Source organism: Lontra canadensis, unplaced genomic scaffold (assembly GCF_010015895.1).
Source record: "Lontra canadensis isolate GAN:19392208 unplaced genomic scaffold, GSC_riverotter_1.0 scaffold2, whole genome shotgun sequence".
NCBI lineage: Eukaryota > Metazoa > Chordata > Mammalia > Carnivora > Mustelidae > Lontra > Lontra canadensis.
Genome location: NW_022630996.1, coordinates 14153957 through 14170506, shown reverse-complemented (window position 1 = coordinate 14170506; position 16550 = coordinate 14153957). Strand labels below are relative to the sequence as shown.

The 16550-nt window shown below is 37.6% G+C and overlaps 1 protein-coding gene across 2 annotated transcripts in view; it reads left to right on the top strand.

The window, feature by feature from the left end:
• MKLN1 (muskelin 1) overlaps nt 1-16550 on the top strand; it is a 323612-nt gene that overhangs the window by 152454 nt on the left and 154608 nt on the right. The window contains exon 1 of one of the 2 annotated variants that reach the window (XM_032869086.1): nt 73-198. The exons of the other annotated variant lie outside the window; for it this stretch is intronic. Within the exon in view, the coding sequence (XP_032724977.1) occupies nt 101-198 (98 nt within the window). The 5' untranslated portion in view covers nt 73-100. Of the gene's footprint in view, nt 1-72; nt 199-16550 lie in introns of those variants that run through there. 2 annotated transcript variants of the gene reach the window in all.

Genomic DNA, 16550 nt, shown 5'->3' with positions numbered 1-16550 from the left:
CTCAGCCCGTCAGGCCGCGGCCCCTTTAAGAGCAGGCCACGCCCCTCCCCTCCTCCCGGCGCGGCGGGCGGTCGGTGGCGGCCGCTTCGGTGCTGACAAGATGGCGGCTGGCGGGGCTGTCGCTGCGGCGCCGGAGTGCCGGCTTCTCCCCTACGCGCTACACAAGTGGAGCTCCTTCTCCTCCACTTACCTTCCCGAGTAAGTGCTGGGCCCTGAGCTCGTGCTGCCCTACTCTTCGGCATAAGCACGGCTGGGCCAGGGGGGCAGTGGAGGGCAGTCGAGCCGAGAGGCCCAGGCAGGGCCTGGTAGGGGGACGCCTGGCCTCTCGAGTCTCAGTCCAGTCGCGGAGAGCTTTGCCTTCCCCACCCCTCGTCTCAAGGGGGGAGGGGGGGGTTAGGGCCGGGAGAGCGGGGTCGGGGCGGGGGGAAGGGGTGAGGTGTGCCGCGGATCCCGAGCGCGTAGAACAACCGGGAGTCCCGTGATGCTGTGCCGGGGATCTGGGGATTGAAGAGAGCCGGGGGGAGCGGCTGGCTCAGGGAGGTGGGGCAGGGACAGGAGCTTTTGAGGTTCCGATGTCTGGCGAACTGATGAAGACGTCTGAGGTCGTCGGAGCTGTCGGGCGACGGGGGACGGCTCAGCCCAGAGTGTAAAGCTGGGCAGAGGAGTGATTGTTCCTGACTGGGGTCATTAGAAGTGATTATCTCCAGAGGAGTGATAACAAGTCACGAAGGGCTGAAAAGTTGTGGGATCCATCTGAATCTTTGCAGGTGGGGAGGATTTGTAGGATTTGCGGAGGGTTGTCTTTTCCGGCTGGTAGTTCTGAAAAAGATAGCGGGCTGGGACATTACAGAAGAGTTCCTTTATATTATGGCTCAGAACAGGGATTTATAGAAATACAGACCAGTTACCCAACCCAGAAACTCAAATATAGACAGAAAAGTCTGACTTTAATGAATTTGACTCCCAGCACTGGTTTGGTCTGAATTCCTGATCTGGGGTTAAAACCAGTTCCATTGCATTTATTTATTTATTTATTTTTAAATGAATTCCTTCTGAAATGCTGAAAGTACTTTCATACAGTATTTATTTATCTTTAGCTTATCTTTGAGGGAAGAGCACGTAACTCCCAATGTTACTTACAGATAGAGAAACTGGCTTAGTGAAGTTTAAAGATCTGTGCAGACCCTCAAGAAAAGTGCTAATTGCCCCCCCCCCCATTTCACAAGGCCAGGAATGGTTTTGTAAACAAAACAAGTTGTAAATAATATATATTTTATGTTATTCAACAAATGAAGTAACTAGATCTGTGAGGCATACTCAGCATTTTTCATCTGTATTTCAAAAAGTCTTTAGATTTTTTCAAATTTGATTTCTTCAGTTAAATCAGTGAAGAATCTGAAAAAGGATCTGTGACTAGAAGAATCTATAACATTCTTGACTGCTAGTCCATTGTCCTATTCACCAGGTCAAGGGTTGGCGGTCAGGCCTTCAGTAGGGTTTGCTTCAGTGAAGGCTGCCAAGTGACTTGTGGTCAGTCTGGCCTGTGTGGCTTATTGATGGCTGCTGCATGCGTGTCCTCCTGATTGATGTTGGACTACAACTTTTCATTTGAGAGTGAGCCAGGTAAACATTCCAGCCCTCAGCTGGAGTTGAAATGTGGCCCAGGTACTTCTGATTTTTGAAGCTAACAAATTCTTGAATCTGGAGACAATTAGCATTTTTCTGTACCCGGGTTAGGATCACAGGCAGTGGGGAATTGGGGTGGCATCCTTTGACCTAATAGCTTCAAAGAAGTGTTATAATAACAGAAGTTTTTCTGGTCTTAAGTTGGGCTTCCAGGATTTCACTCCTTAAACTTCTGGTGTAGGGGCAGGACTTTGATATTAGAAGTTCCATCTCAGTTATGAATAAAAAGGAAAGAGTGCATTTCAAGCAGGAAATCATTCAGTGGGATGGCAACTTTACTCTGACTTGTGTCTCATCCTGGCCCAAGATTTGAAGTGGACAGAGCACTAGTTTTGGTTAGAAGGCAGTTGTTTGAAATTGGAGAAATCTGTTGTTATAATTTTCTCAATTATGTTCATAAATTAGTATTTAATGCATATTTAATTTTCAGACACTTTTATTTACAATATTTACAATATTTAATCCTTATGATATCTACTGTCTTATGCAGAAAAGTTTTTATTTTGAAGTACTAAACTATTAAAATAGAAGAGTAATTGGAACTTTGTTCTTTGAAGGGATATAATTGAGTATTGTGGAGCTTGAGTTTGAGAATATTTTGTCTGCTGGATTAGTGTATGCTATGCCTAATTTGTAAAACTCTTTTGGTAAAACTCTTTTGGTACTGAACTTCTATTAGCAAGTAAGGATGTTACAGCTTTGTATAATAGGAAGTGTAAGAAAGGGAATTGACTTTCCTTGGTTTTGCCCTAGAATCCTCTTTAATAGCGGTTGCTGTATCTTTACTGCTGTGACAGTCATGTTAGTTACTTCCTAAGTAGGTCTAATTTTAAGTAAAGCCATTTGTTGGAATTATTTACCGGGTAGCTAGTATTTATTGATTTCCAGAGTCACAGATCTAAACATTTCGAGGGGGGAATAATAAAGCAATAATAATAGGAAATACTTATAATGTGCCTTCCATATGGTGGGCATGTTTATGAACACTTTAAGTGCATTAACTCATTTAATCCTAACAATTGTGTGAAGAATTTATTTTTTCCAGATGAGGAACTGGGCATGGCGGGATTAAAACATGCCTCAGGTCACACACCTAGATAAAGGTAGGATTTGAACCTAGGCAGTCTCGCTTCATATTCCATAGTATTAAAGGTGCTGTTCTGCTTCTGCACGAAGGTACAGACAGGAGTTCAGAGATTGGAAAAGAGTTCTCATATTAAAGGCACTTAAATTTTAGTTGTGTATAAACATGTGAAGTCATGGAAAAAATGGTAAAATTCAGATAATGTCTTTTCTTCCCAAGGACTAGAATTTTTTTTCCTTCTAGTCCTTTTAGATTTATTTGGACCTTAATATTAAAGCAGATCTAGTTATAGATAGCACATTTTTATTTTGAAACTAACAAAGTGGTCTTTTGTTTTGCAGTGTGCTTAAAAAGTTTGCCATATTATGATTTTTTTTGCAATTTATACTTAATTTGGGAATTAAGAAAAAAATATTTTTTTGAAAGATTTTATCTGTTTATCAGAGAGAGAGAGAGAGAGAGAGAGACAGAGCACAAGCAGGGGGAGCAGCAGGCAGAGGGAGAAACCCACTCCCTGCTTAGCAAGGAGCCCTGCTAAGTCGAGTCCTGAGGGACTTGATCCCAGGACTCTGGGATCATGACCTGAGCCACCCGGACATTCCAGAGAAGTACATTTAAATGATGATTAATTGTTAAAATTACATGGGAGTTTATATGTAAAAATATTTTATAGCCTGCTAATCTCTATACTCCAGTGTTTCTTGATGTAGCTAACTAATAGTGATACCAACTACACTTTATTGAGCACCTATTACAAGCGGGATGATTTTTCTGTATAGTTTTACTTAATCCTTAGAACAAACCAGCAAGATGAGTTTTTGTTTTTTGTTTTTGCAGATGAGGAAACTGAGGTCTATAAAGGTTAAGTAACTTGTCATGTAGTTTTCAAATGGCTTGGCAAGTTCCGTGACTTAAAAGCTATTGCACGTGCCTCTAGTAACAACTACTGTTTATTAAGTACCTTCTGTTCTTTGGGCACTATGCTTAGCACTTAGCATGTGTTTTTTGTTTTTTAATTTAGTCTTCACAAACACTTGACAATAAATATTACTCTGTTTTACAGCTAGGGAAACTGAAATTCAGAGAGAGAAATTAATTTGTCCAGGTCCAATAGTTGTAAGGGTAGGAGATTGTATTCTGATATTTAGGCCTTCTGACTTAATGTTACCACAGTTGATTCAATATTTTACATGTCTATAGTATGTGCCTAATTGTGACTACGGATAAGAAGTGCTATAGGTTTAGAGAAAGAGAATAATATTTAGATATATTTTGTCTTGACATTTAAGATTTTAATGTATTAATATGAAAACTGGGAGGACCTTTGAAAATTTTGTACACATTAGGTAATTTCACTGATATGGCATGATTGTAGTTTACATGTTATTGAAAGACTTAAATACTTTAGATTGTACAATTTGATACATTTTTAAGTGTGTTTACTTTTTTTTTTTTTTTTTAAAGATTTTATCTATCTATTTGACAGACAGAGATTACAAGTAGGCAGAGAGGCAGGCAGAGAGAGAGAGGAGGAAGCAGGCTCCCCGTGGAGCAGAGAGCCCGATGCAGGGCCCGATCCCAGGACCCTGGGATCATGACCTGAGCCGAAGGCAGAGGCTCCAAACCACTGAGCCACCCAGGCGCCCCACCTTTTTTTCTGTTAGTCTTCTTTATTACTTAAAATCAAACCATTAAAATTGTACCTTGTGTTAACATGCGATTCCTAGTTCACAGTAAAAGTGATACAATTTGACAGCCAGGATAGGAGATGAACCTGTTTCAACTATTTTAAAATTTCACATTTAAAAATGAATACATACTTATTTCTGTTTGCATAAAAAGGTCTCCTAAGTCTGTTTTGGAGTATTTGCAAAATATAGGCTGGAACAAAATATAAATTATCTTTAATACCACTATCCAAAGATAACCAACCATGTTTTGACATATATCATTCCAGATATTTTGTTGTAACTATATTTTTTATTTTGATTTTGTCCTCTGTTTGCTGTTATGTGTTCTTTTTCCACCTTATTATATTAAATATTCCTCTATCATTTGTTAGTGATGAATTATAATCGCGGTAATGATTTTATGGTATTTTATTTAATTGGTCTCCTATTCCTGAACATTTAGGGTTTCTGGGCTTTGTTTTGTTGTTGTTTTTGTTGTTCTTTGGTCATTTTGAGCGAGACTGCCTTAGAGAAACAAATTTTGAACTTATTTATGATGAGTTCCTGGATGTTGAATTGTTGTATTTGAAGTGCCAATCTGTTTTTCTGCTGTTTTTGTAGGAAACTCTCAATCTATCCTGGGTTTATTTTGGCATTATCCTTAGCAATTTAGGATTAAGAATGGGGTTTTGATGAGATAGGTCCTTAGAGATGTCTGAACAATGCTTATATAAATCGAAAGTAACATTGCTCCTAATAATTCCTTTTCATTCCTCCCTCTCCCTTCAGTTTTGGTCTTTAAAGGAATTTTTATTTTATTAATCACATACTTGAAAAATAGAATACATTTGTGAGGTTTATTATTTATTTGGTCCATAGACAAAATCATTGTGCATATGAATTTGAGAATTTGTTATAATCCCATAGACTCCTGCAAACCCATGAATTTGAATCACTAGTTTGGAGGTATTCCACTCCTTGGAGACTGGGGACTGTCATGTTCTTCCTTACTCTCCTGTCCTCCTCTTGCCCTAAATTGAAATTACACTGGCATGGCTTAGGAGCTTTACTAGCCACTGAAAGTTCTGATATTTTCAGTCTGATAATCTTAGAACTTTAGGAAAATGAAGATACCCAGGATAGATGAAAGGAATATGAGGTAGATGGAGGCCTTATGCAGAGCTAACTTCTAGAATTGGATCTTTATATGACTTTTAGCAAGTTATTATTTTTCTCTGAGCATCATGAGTTTCCTTTTATGTAGAAATAGTTTTTATCTTTGATCAGATTCTAGGAGGTTTTATATTGTTATTTTTTTTTCCAGATAGGCATATGGCTCTATCATTTGCATTAATTTCTAGGTAAATATAGTAGGTTTTGAATAAATGATTTGGAGCCCGATACAGTGACTTTGTGATGTTTTACATATAGGTAAGATACATATCAGCTGTTTGTGGCAACCTGACTGCTGTATTTCAGTTTTTCAAAAATCATCTTCAGAAATATGAGGGATTTCTAGATTTTCATTTTAGAGATGTAGATATTAACACCTAACAATGGCTTTCTTTGTATTTACTCTGTGGTTTTTGACCCTTTGGGAATCTGTACCATGACTTTTTTTTTTTTTTTTAATTTAATTTTATTTATTTGTCAGAGAGAAAGCGAGCGCACAGGCAGGCAGAGGCAGAAGCAGGCTCCCTGTCGAGAAAGGAGCCCTATGTGGGAACTGGATCCCAGGACACTAGGATCATGACCTGTGCTGAAGGCAGCCACTTAACTGACTGAGCCACCCAGGCATCCCATGTACCATGACTCTTTTCATCAGTTCTGGAAAAAAAAATTTTATATTCTTCAAATATTGTTTCTGCCCCATTCTTTTTCTCCTTCCCTCTGTAACTTCAACTAAATCTATATTATAGCTTTTGTCATACCCCCTATGTCCCTTGTGCTTTTCTGTGTCTTCTGTCATTTTTTTTTTCTCCCCTTATTCCATTCTGGATTGGTTCCAGTTTACCAGTTCTCTATTCAGCCATGTTCCAGTTTGCTTTTAACCCCATCTTTTTTTTTTTTTCTTTTTAAAGGTTTTATTTATTTATTTGACAGTCAGAGATCACAAGTAGGCAGAGAGGCAGGCAGAGAGAGAGGAGGAAGCAGGCTCCCTGCTGAGCAGAGAGCCTGATGTGGGGCTCTATCCCAGGATCCTGGGATCATGACCTGAGCCGAAAGCAGAGGCTTTAACCCACTGAGCCACCCAGATGCCCCTGTTTTTGTTTTTTTTTCCCTTGATTTCAGCTATAGCAATTTTTTAATGCTAGAATTTTTATTTGACTCTTTCTTTTAAAATAGATGCAATTTTTTCTTTTTTGGTGAAAATATCCATATTGTCACCCATTTCTTTTCTTTCTTTTTTTAAAAAAGATTTACTTATTTTTAGAGAGAGAGCATGTGCACAAGCAGGGGTGGATGTGGGTAGAGGGAGAGGGAGAGAAGCCCAAGCAGACCCCATCCTGAGGCAGGGGTCCATCTCACAACCCTGGGACCACGACCTGAACTAAAATCAAGAGTTGGTCATTTAATGCACTGAGCCCCCCAGATGTCCCTGTCATTCATTTTCTTGAAACATATCAGTCAAGTAACTTTATAGTCTGTGTCTGAAAACTGTTATCTGGATTACCTGTATATCATTTCTGTTGTCTTTTTCCTTTTTGCTGAAGTATCTTGGTGTGTCTGATAATATAATGATAATTATATATGATTATATATAGTTGTATATTATATAATGATAATTGTTATTACTACTGCTACTACTGTCACCACCATTGCAACCATTTTGGGGGATAATTTTTGGTTAAATGCCAGACATCATATGCAGAATTTTAGATACAAGTACAAGTTACACTATCTTCTGGCAGGCAGATGGAATAGATCTTCAGTCAAGAACTGAACTGACTTGAAGCTGGGTTTTCAGTTTGTAAACCTGTAGTTTGCCCACCTTTGGTAGCCCTCTGGGAACCTGGCTGAGAGACTTGGTTGTTTCTAGGGTCTCCTGCTTTTGTCTCTCCAGCAGCATGAGAGTCTTTAAAACTCCTGCTTGCTTTTCATTTGCTTTCTGCAGACTTTTTAGCCTCTGCTCTGTGTAGTTTAAGACTTACAGATGTCTTAAGGGGAAAATACACAGTGTCCGATTTGTTCTTATGTGCCTCCTTTCACTATGGGATCTTGACCCCTTAAGTCCTGGGTATCACGGCAAGACCCAGCTACCAAGTTTTGTCCTCCTGGCCACATGATAACTGCCAAAAGTTCTGCTGATTTTTCTGGCTTTTAGTGACTGTCCTTTCCCAGTCTCTTTCCCTGTGCCATTAAAGAAATAGATGGACTGTCCTGTGTAGAATGTGGGGCTCCCTTTAATGAATTCTTCAGGATCTCAAGTCCTAGCTGCCTCAGAAAGTCTATGATACCTTAAGAACTTTGGTTTTTTCTATTTTATACAGCTTTTTTAGTTTTAATAGGGAATGTTTTTCTGCTACAGGCCATTATGTCACATTCAGAAGCAAAAATCATTGTGTAGTTCTTATGGATTAGATTGTTGTATCTGGTAGGCTTACGAATTCCTCATGATTATATTAAAGTATTAACTAACCTTTGAGCTCAAGATTTTTTTGCTGAGTATTTTCTTTAATTTCGCCTTTTAACATGGTAACTGCTTATTCCTAATCCTTGACGGGAAAAATTATGAAATATAAATAATATTATTCTTTAGCAATTGTTTAAATACTTAGTAAGAGTTAAAATGAGATTTTATTCTTGGTTTTGTTGGTGATTTGGAAGTCTCTTTTGAGACTTAATTGTTTATGAAGTCTCTTTTGAGACTTAATTATTTATGAAGTCCAGGAATTGAGGGTTTAATCTTTGTCATTAGTATATAGTTACTTCCCTTTCTTTAATATGCTTTTTATATTATCTACCTTTTTATTAAAACTTTCATGGTGGGAGTGGCACCTGGGTGGCTCAGTCAGTTAAGGATCTGCCTTCGGCTCAGGTTATGATCCTGGGGCCCTGGTTGTGATCCACATTGGGCTCCAGCCCCACATTGAGCTCCCTATTCAGTGGGGAGTTGGCTTCTCCCTCTCCCTCTGCTGCTTCCCCTGCTTGTGCTTTCCTTCTCTGTCAGATAAATAAAGAAAATCTTTAAAAAAAAAAAAAAAGTTCATGGAAATCTTATGTTTATATGAAGACATTGTTTAGAGAGAAGGTACTATGGTCTAATGTAAATTTTTTGGTTTGTAAATATTGTTAGTATATAATACTTTTAAAATATCCTTGTTACTTTAGTATGACTGTTATTTATTGTTGTTATCACCTATATATTTGTTGTTAAGGCATGTTTTTTTGTATGAAAAGAAATGCTGACTTATTTTAGGCATCATTGGATAATGTTCCCTTTCCCCTTCCTCTCATCCCCTTTTTTCCCCTTTCCCTTGTGATTTAAATAGTGTGAGCAGAAGGGCCCTAAAACCTAACTCCTACTTACTCTGCAGCTGTCTGCTAAAATGTCACCTGTCTTAACTCTGTTCCCACCAATAAGTCTGGCACCCCTTCTTCTGCCCCAGTAGTTAAATGCTTTTATACAAATGTGTACCTTTCTCAAAAATCATTTTGTATAGTTGACAACTATGCGCTTATTTGTATGATTTCTTTCTCTTTCTCTTTTTTTTTTTTTTTGAAGATTTTAAAAATTTATTTGTCAGAGAGCGAGCGAGCAAGAGAGTGAGAGCACAAGCAGGGGAATGTCAGGCAGAGAGAGTGATAGGCTCCCCGTGAGTTGTGGGACTCCATCCCAGGACCCTGGGATCATGACCTGAGCCGAAGACAAACAATTGACTGAGCCACCCAGGCATCCTTATCTGTATGATTTCTTTATTAATAGCTATCCCCCCAAGTAGACCACAAGCTTCATAGGAACTATGGAATTTTTCCTCCCTCATCATTGTATTATATAGACATAATGTTTATCTTTTTTAATATTTATTTTTTCATTTGAGGTAGAGAGAGAGCACAAGTCTCTCCCCACTGAGCTCATAGCCTGGCAGTGGGACTTGGAGATCATGACCTAAGGCAAAATCAAGAGTCCGCCACTCAGCTGACCAAACCACTCAGGCATCCCTGGGATAATGTTTATTAAATGAATAAATGGCTGGATTAACTAGGTATTTTGGGTATTTTCTCTCTTTAATGCAATTTTGATCTGGAGCTAGAAGGAGTCATATGCTGGCCATGTTCAGAATACCAAATAACTAGTAATAACTAAATCTATGCTGTAAATTTTCATAGTTTTCAATAATTTCTGAGAATACTTTAAGTGAAATTGGTTACCTTGGGTGGGAGGTGTTATATTTAGAAGGACTTCAACAATAGAAAACTTATCTATCTTGGGGTTTTAAAATTTTTGTTATGAAGTTATTTATAAAATTTTAGAGACTTTGAGAGAGAGAGAGAGAGAGAGAGAGAGCGAGCGAGCATGAGCAGGGTGAGGGCAGAGGAAGAAGCATAGTCCCCACTGGGCAGGGAGACTGATGCGGGCTTGATCCCAGGACTCTGGTTATGACCTGAACCAAAGGCAGATGCTTAACCTACTGAGCCACCCAGGCACCTTGTTATTTATAACTCTTACAGTCAGTATTTCCAGTGAGATAAAAAGCCTAATTTATCTATGTACATATGTATTTATTTTTAAAGATTTTATTTACTTATTTGACAGAGAGAGGGTGCGTACAAGCAGGGGGAGCAGCAGGCAGAGGGAGAGGGAGAAGCAGGCTTCCTGCTGAGCAGGGAGCCCTCACATAGGGCTTGATCCCAGGGCACCGGGATCATGACCTGAGCTGAAGGCAGATGCTTAACTGACTGAGCCACCCAGGCACCACAACCTAATAGTTTTTAATAGTGTTAGAGCATATTACCAATATTTTGATTAGTTTTAGGATGGAGTCATTTCCTTAAATTTCTTGAATGTAAGTATTTGTTAGTTGACCTTTTTATATAACCGTGTTTTTGGTTTGGTAGTTCACATACCATACAGTTTGACTCTTTAAGTTGTATAATTTAGGGACACCTGGGTGGCTCAGTTGGTTAAGTGCTGCCTTCGGCTCAGGTCTCTCTCTCTCTCTCTGACAAATAAAGAAATAAAATCTTCAAAAAAAAAAAGTGTATGATTTAATGGTTTTTACTGTGTTCACAGTTATGACCATTGCTGCATTCAACTTTAGAATATTTCTGTAGTCCCAAAAAGAAACTACCCTTTAGCCATTATCTGCTTACTCTGCTATTTCTAGGCACTAATCTGTCTCTATAGATTTGCCTATTCCAGGCATTTAATATAAATGAAATCATATATAGTCTTTTGTGATTGGCTTCTTTCACTTAGCATACGGTTTTCAAGACTCATCCATTTTGTAGCATGTATCAGTACTACATCCTTTTTATGGCTGATAATGCTCTATTCTTTTTATATACCACATTTTGTTTACCCATTCATTAGTAGATGGACATTAGGGTTGTGTTCACTTTTTAGCTATTATGAGTAATGCTATAAACCTTTGTTTATAAGTTTTTGTGTAGGATGTTTTTATTTTTCTTGAGTAAATGCCTTAGAATGGAATTTCTGGGTTATATGGTAACTATGTTTAACTGAAGAACTACCAGATGTTGGTGATTCTTTTTTTCCTGTTATTAAAATAGTATTAAGAAACTCATTAATGCATTTGAATTGAATCCGTGTAAGGAAAATGAGCATCTGGACTCAGCAAATTGCTTGACTTCAAGTTTATTGCTCTGAGAACTTTCTGTGACAGTTTAGCTAGTCCTTTATCTTCCCTAATTTATTTTATTTTATTTTTAAAATTTTCATTCTGGTGTAATTAACACACAGTGTTATATTTGTTTCAGGTTTAATCATTACAGTATAATGATTGGACAATTCCATATATTGAATGTTGATATATTGCATATATCAGTGCTCAAGATAGGTTGACTCTTAATCCCCTTAACTTGTTTCACCCCCATCAACCTCCCCTCTGGTAACCATCAGTTTGTTCTGTACAGTTAAGAGTCTGTTTTTTTTTTTTGTTTTGTTTTTTGTTTTTTTTGGTTTGTCTCTCCCCTACTCTTTGTTCATTAGTTTTGTTTCTTAAATTCCATATATGGGTGAAATCATATGGTATTTGTTTTTGATTGACTTACTTCACTTAGCATTATACTTTCTAGATCCACCCATGTTGTTAAAAATGGCAAGATTTCATTCTTTTTATGGCTGAACAGTATATTCCATTGCATACATATACCACATCTTCTTTATCCATTCATCTGTTGATAGTCACTTGAGCTGCTTCCATAATTTGGCTATTGCAAATAATGCTGCAGTAAACATAGGGGTACAAGTATCCCTTTCAGTTAGTGTTTTCATATTTTTTGGGTGAATACCCAGTATTTTGATTACTGGATTGTAGTTCATTTTGCTTTTGTTTCCCTTGCTGCAGGATAGACATACCTAGAAAAATGTTGCTGCAGCCGATGTCAGAGAAATAACTTCCTGTATTCTCTACTAGGATTTTTATGTTTTCAGGTTTCACATTTAGGCCTTTAATCCATTTTGAGTTTATTTTTAATCTTTTTTTTTTTTTTAAGATTTTATTTATTTATTTAACAGAGAGAGAGATCACAGGTAGCCAGAGAGGCAGGCAGAGAGAGATTGGGGGAAGCAGGCTCCTTGCCAAGCAGAGAGCCCGATGCGGGGCTTGATCCCAGGACCCTGGGATCATGACCTGAGCTGAAGACAAGAGGATCTAACCCACTGAGCCACCCAGGCGCCCCTTGAGTTTATTTTTGTGTGTGGTGTAAGAAAGTGGTCCAGCTTCATTCTTTTATATGTAGTTGTCTGGTTTTCCCAATACCATTTGCTGGAGGGACTGTTTTTTTCCCATTGCACTTCATGCCTCTATGTTGAAGATTAATTGACCGTATAAGTGTGGGTTTATTTCTGGACTTTCTCTTCTTTTCCATAGATTATCTTCCTTTATTAGGGTTCATAATATATGTTATGGATTGGCTCCATGTCTTGATGTCTTAAGATACCTACCTGTCAGAAGCGCACATACTTATATGCTGAGTAGTTAATGGCAGGGATATGAGTTGAAGGTTGGCATTTTTTTCCTGAAATTTATATAGTTTGCTTATGTGTGAAATACTGAATGGGAGATATGAAACTTTTTAAATGAAATTTTCCTTTAAACAAGCGGAGGCATAGATTTTAAAAGAGCTGAAAATAACTTTTATTGACAGAACAGTTCCTTCCAGAACATAGAGGGAATTTCAGGTGATTGGAAAATTCTTACATCTAGGTCTAGGTTAAGGTCTGCAGGTTTAAGCTGTGACCTCTGTCTCCATTTTCTACAACTGAAAATGCTACCGTAAATGATGAGGTAAAGAAAAACTTTGGTTTTTATTTACATATTTTTTACTACATCATGGTATTCAAGTTGCTATTAGAAGTTTTCACATTTTTGTCTGTCTTTACCATAAATGACTTACTGGGTGACTGTTAGCCTTCCGGTAATAGCCAGACCTACTGGAAGGTATAAGAGAGTCTCTGGTGATGAACTATCTATACATGTAATAGTTTAAGAGATACATATTGAAGGGAACAAAAGCAAAGCTTAGATGTGTGATAAAAGTGAATGTGACAGAAATAGGAAGTGAAATTCAGGGGGATGGAGCTGTTACTGTAGCCAAGGCTTAAGGAGAGACATCTTAGAAGAGGTTAATGAGCTATGCCTGCCTTTGTGTAGAGATGTAATTTATTTTATTATCCTTCAAGTTTCTTGAATGCAGCAAGTTACCCTTACTCCTGTGCATATTTAAGAGCTTGTATTTAGGAAATTGAGTTAACATTTAGAATTTGGTTACTGTAGTGTATCAGAATGAGGGAAGTGCTTGGAAGTAGGCTTTTTTCCAACATTTGTGCTATATAGGGTGTCCTTGATACTGGCCGGTCATTGGTCAGGTACTTCTTCCTTAGACATTACATATGTGGACTGCTGTCCTTGCCCATATTTCTGTCCAAAGCCACCATCTTTTAATGCATTAAGCCTTTTAAATTTTTGTTCAGATTAATTTCACAGTATTACAAAAGAGTCTATTTACTGAAGGCAGGTTGGCTAATAGTGCTCTGAATTCACTTGCCATCTTCCTCTCTTCACAGTTATCATTTTATATTTGTCGGTGAACTGCCCTTTATTTATTTATACTTCCTGCATGATTCTGTGTATTAGATATAAGCATACAACTTTAAAAAAAGATTTTATTTGTCAGAGAGAGCACAAGCAGGGGGAATGGCAGACAGAGGGAGAAGCAGGTTCCCTGCTGAGCAAGGAGCCCAATGCAGGACTCAGTCCAAGGACCCTGGAATTATGACCTGAGCAGAAAGCAGATGCTTAACTGGCTGAGCCATTCACGTGTCCCATAAGCATACACTTATTACCGATGCATTTAGGAGACGATGCAAAAAAATTTAGTGTAATGAAAACAAAACTCTGAATATTATTTCATTCTTTTAAGGATAGTAAGATAGTTTGGATTTTTTATGGTTCTCTCACCTGCTTTTCCAGGGCATTTAGGCCAGCGCTTATTTTTATATTTATTAAAATATAATGCATGGATTGCAAATTAATCCTCTAACAAATATCTAATGATATTGATAGCAATGTGTTGCCCTGAGGTGTACTGGCTTTAATAGCACAGTTTTTTGAGGTGTCTTTGAATTATGATGAGCTTTTAGGATGCCAGTAAAGTATGTCTTAGAATATTTTTTAATGCTGTAGAAAAAAATGCTTCAGATATAATGACATTTTAAAAACCCAGGGCAAAAAACCCTCCTGATTAATGGGTTAATTCGGTTTATCTTTAAAAATATGCGAATGTGCACATGAGCACACACATACAGAATAAGTTTTATGCTTATGCATATGGGAAAACTGCAAGGATATTTGCCAGTCTTGATAGTGATTATCTCTGGATTGTAGTAACTGGGTTGGTTTTTAATTTTTTAATGTTTTTTCTTTGGGCATTGTCCAGAGTTTTACATTTTATTTAATTTTAGCAAATAAATATTACATTTAAACAAGAAAAAATAGAGGTTGTGTGTATGTATGACTTGTCTTATTATAAACACAAGTTACAAAGGATCCTATATCCCACGTTAGTGTGTTGAAATTTATTTTTTGGAAAGTTAGGAGCCATCAAAAGAATTCAAGTGGAAAAGTGATATGAATAAAGTCTATGGTTAATAATTTAAAATTTAAATATTTTAAAAATTTTTATTTTAAGTATAATTTAAAAATTTTTAACACTCAGGACCCAGCCACCTGGGTGGCTCAGTTGGTTAAGCAACTGCCTTCAGCTCAGTCATGATCCCGGATAGAGTCCCACATTGGGCTCCCAGCTCCGCAGGCAGTCTACTTCTCTCTCTGACCTTCTCCCCTCTCATGCTCTCTCTCATTCTCTCTCTCTATCTCTCAAATAAATAAATAAAATCTTAAAAAAAAAGACCCAGCAATTTTAGTTTTTAGTAGCTAATTTGAACAGTAGTATTCAAATTGTGGCATGCTTATCCCTGGGAGTACATGTAGACTTTCCAAAAAGTACATAGGGATTCAGTTTCCTGACTCTTATCATTCTTGTGTATTCAGTGCTAAAAATTGAACTGCTAGAGAACTTGCTTGTGGTTTGGGCATTGCTACTCAAAAGTATAGTCCATTCACCACCAGCACTGTCATTCCCAGGTGCTTGTTAGAAATGCAGAATCTCAGACCTTATGCTAGCCTTACAGTCATAGTCTACATTTTTAGATGGGAACTGCAGGTGATGCTTGCTTGCACTTTGAATGCTTCTTGCTTTCCTACCTCCTACTTCATGATTGCAAAGGAGGCATGCCTCTCACCTGTTCCTATGGAGTGTAAAAATCTCCAGGGTGCCAAACAAAGAGATAGTTCTAATATTGAAGTTGGCAAAATGAATGGCTAAAAAAAGAAAAATCCTCTTGAAAAATAGTGGTATCAGTTCTTTCTTTAATAAAAAATAAAAATAAAAAGAGGACCTAATCTGTTTGTAGATCATAAAAAAGTGATATCTTAATGATAGTTCATTATGTGACTTTTGGCATAAAATTTAGAAGGTGGTCAAAAAATTAAGTAACAGTACTAGCATAAATTCCTTCTGTTCTCATGTATTTATTTATGTAACCAAGGTGGGATTTTTTTTTTTTTTTTTAAGATTTTACTTATTTGAGAGTGAGAGAGCACAAGTGAGAGAGTATGAGCCAGGTGGAAAGGGAGAAGCAGGCTCCCCAGTGAGCAGGGAGCCCAATTTGGGGCTTGATCCCTGGACAGGCAGAGGCTTTAACCCACTGAGCCACCCAGGCACCCCCAGGAGAAATTTTTAAAAAATAGATTTTATTTATTTATTTGACAGAGAGACAGCAAGAGAGGGAACATAAGCAGGGCGAGCTCTCTGCTGAGCAGAGAGGCCTGTGTGGGGCTAGATCCCAGGCCCTGGGATCATGACCTAAGCGAAGATAAATAATTAATGACTGAGCCACCTAGGCGCCCCTGGAGGAGAAGTTTTTAAAATTACTTAGAATCTTATGTTCAAAACCAAAAAAGCTTAATTTTAATTTACATCCTTTCTTCCCACTGAAGTCATAAAGACCCTAAGCCTAAAAGAATATTCCCTTAGTTAAAATTCTGTGGGGGAAGTTTAAGGAAAAACAGAATAATACAAATTTTAGACTATGTACGAAGAGTCCAGACATTTTAAAAAATAGATGATGGTATTTTTATTCTGTTGATATTTTTTAAAACAAATATAACAGCTTTATTAAAAATAACTCTATTTAGGTACATTAGAATTACAACTTACGCATTCATTATAAGCTATGAAGAATTTTGCTTGCCAATTAAAAAATGGTGAGGATATGTGTAGATTGTCACAATTAGGGAGTATTTGAGCAAAAATGCTTCAGCACTGTTAACTTAGAGCAGTAGAGCTCTGTCTTGTTTGCA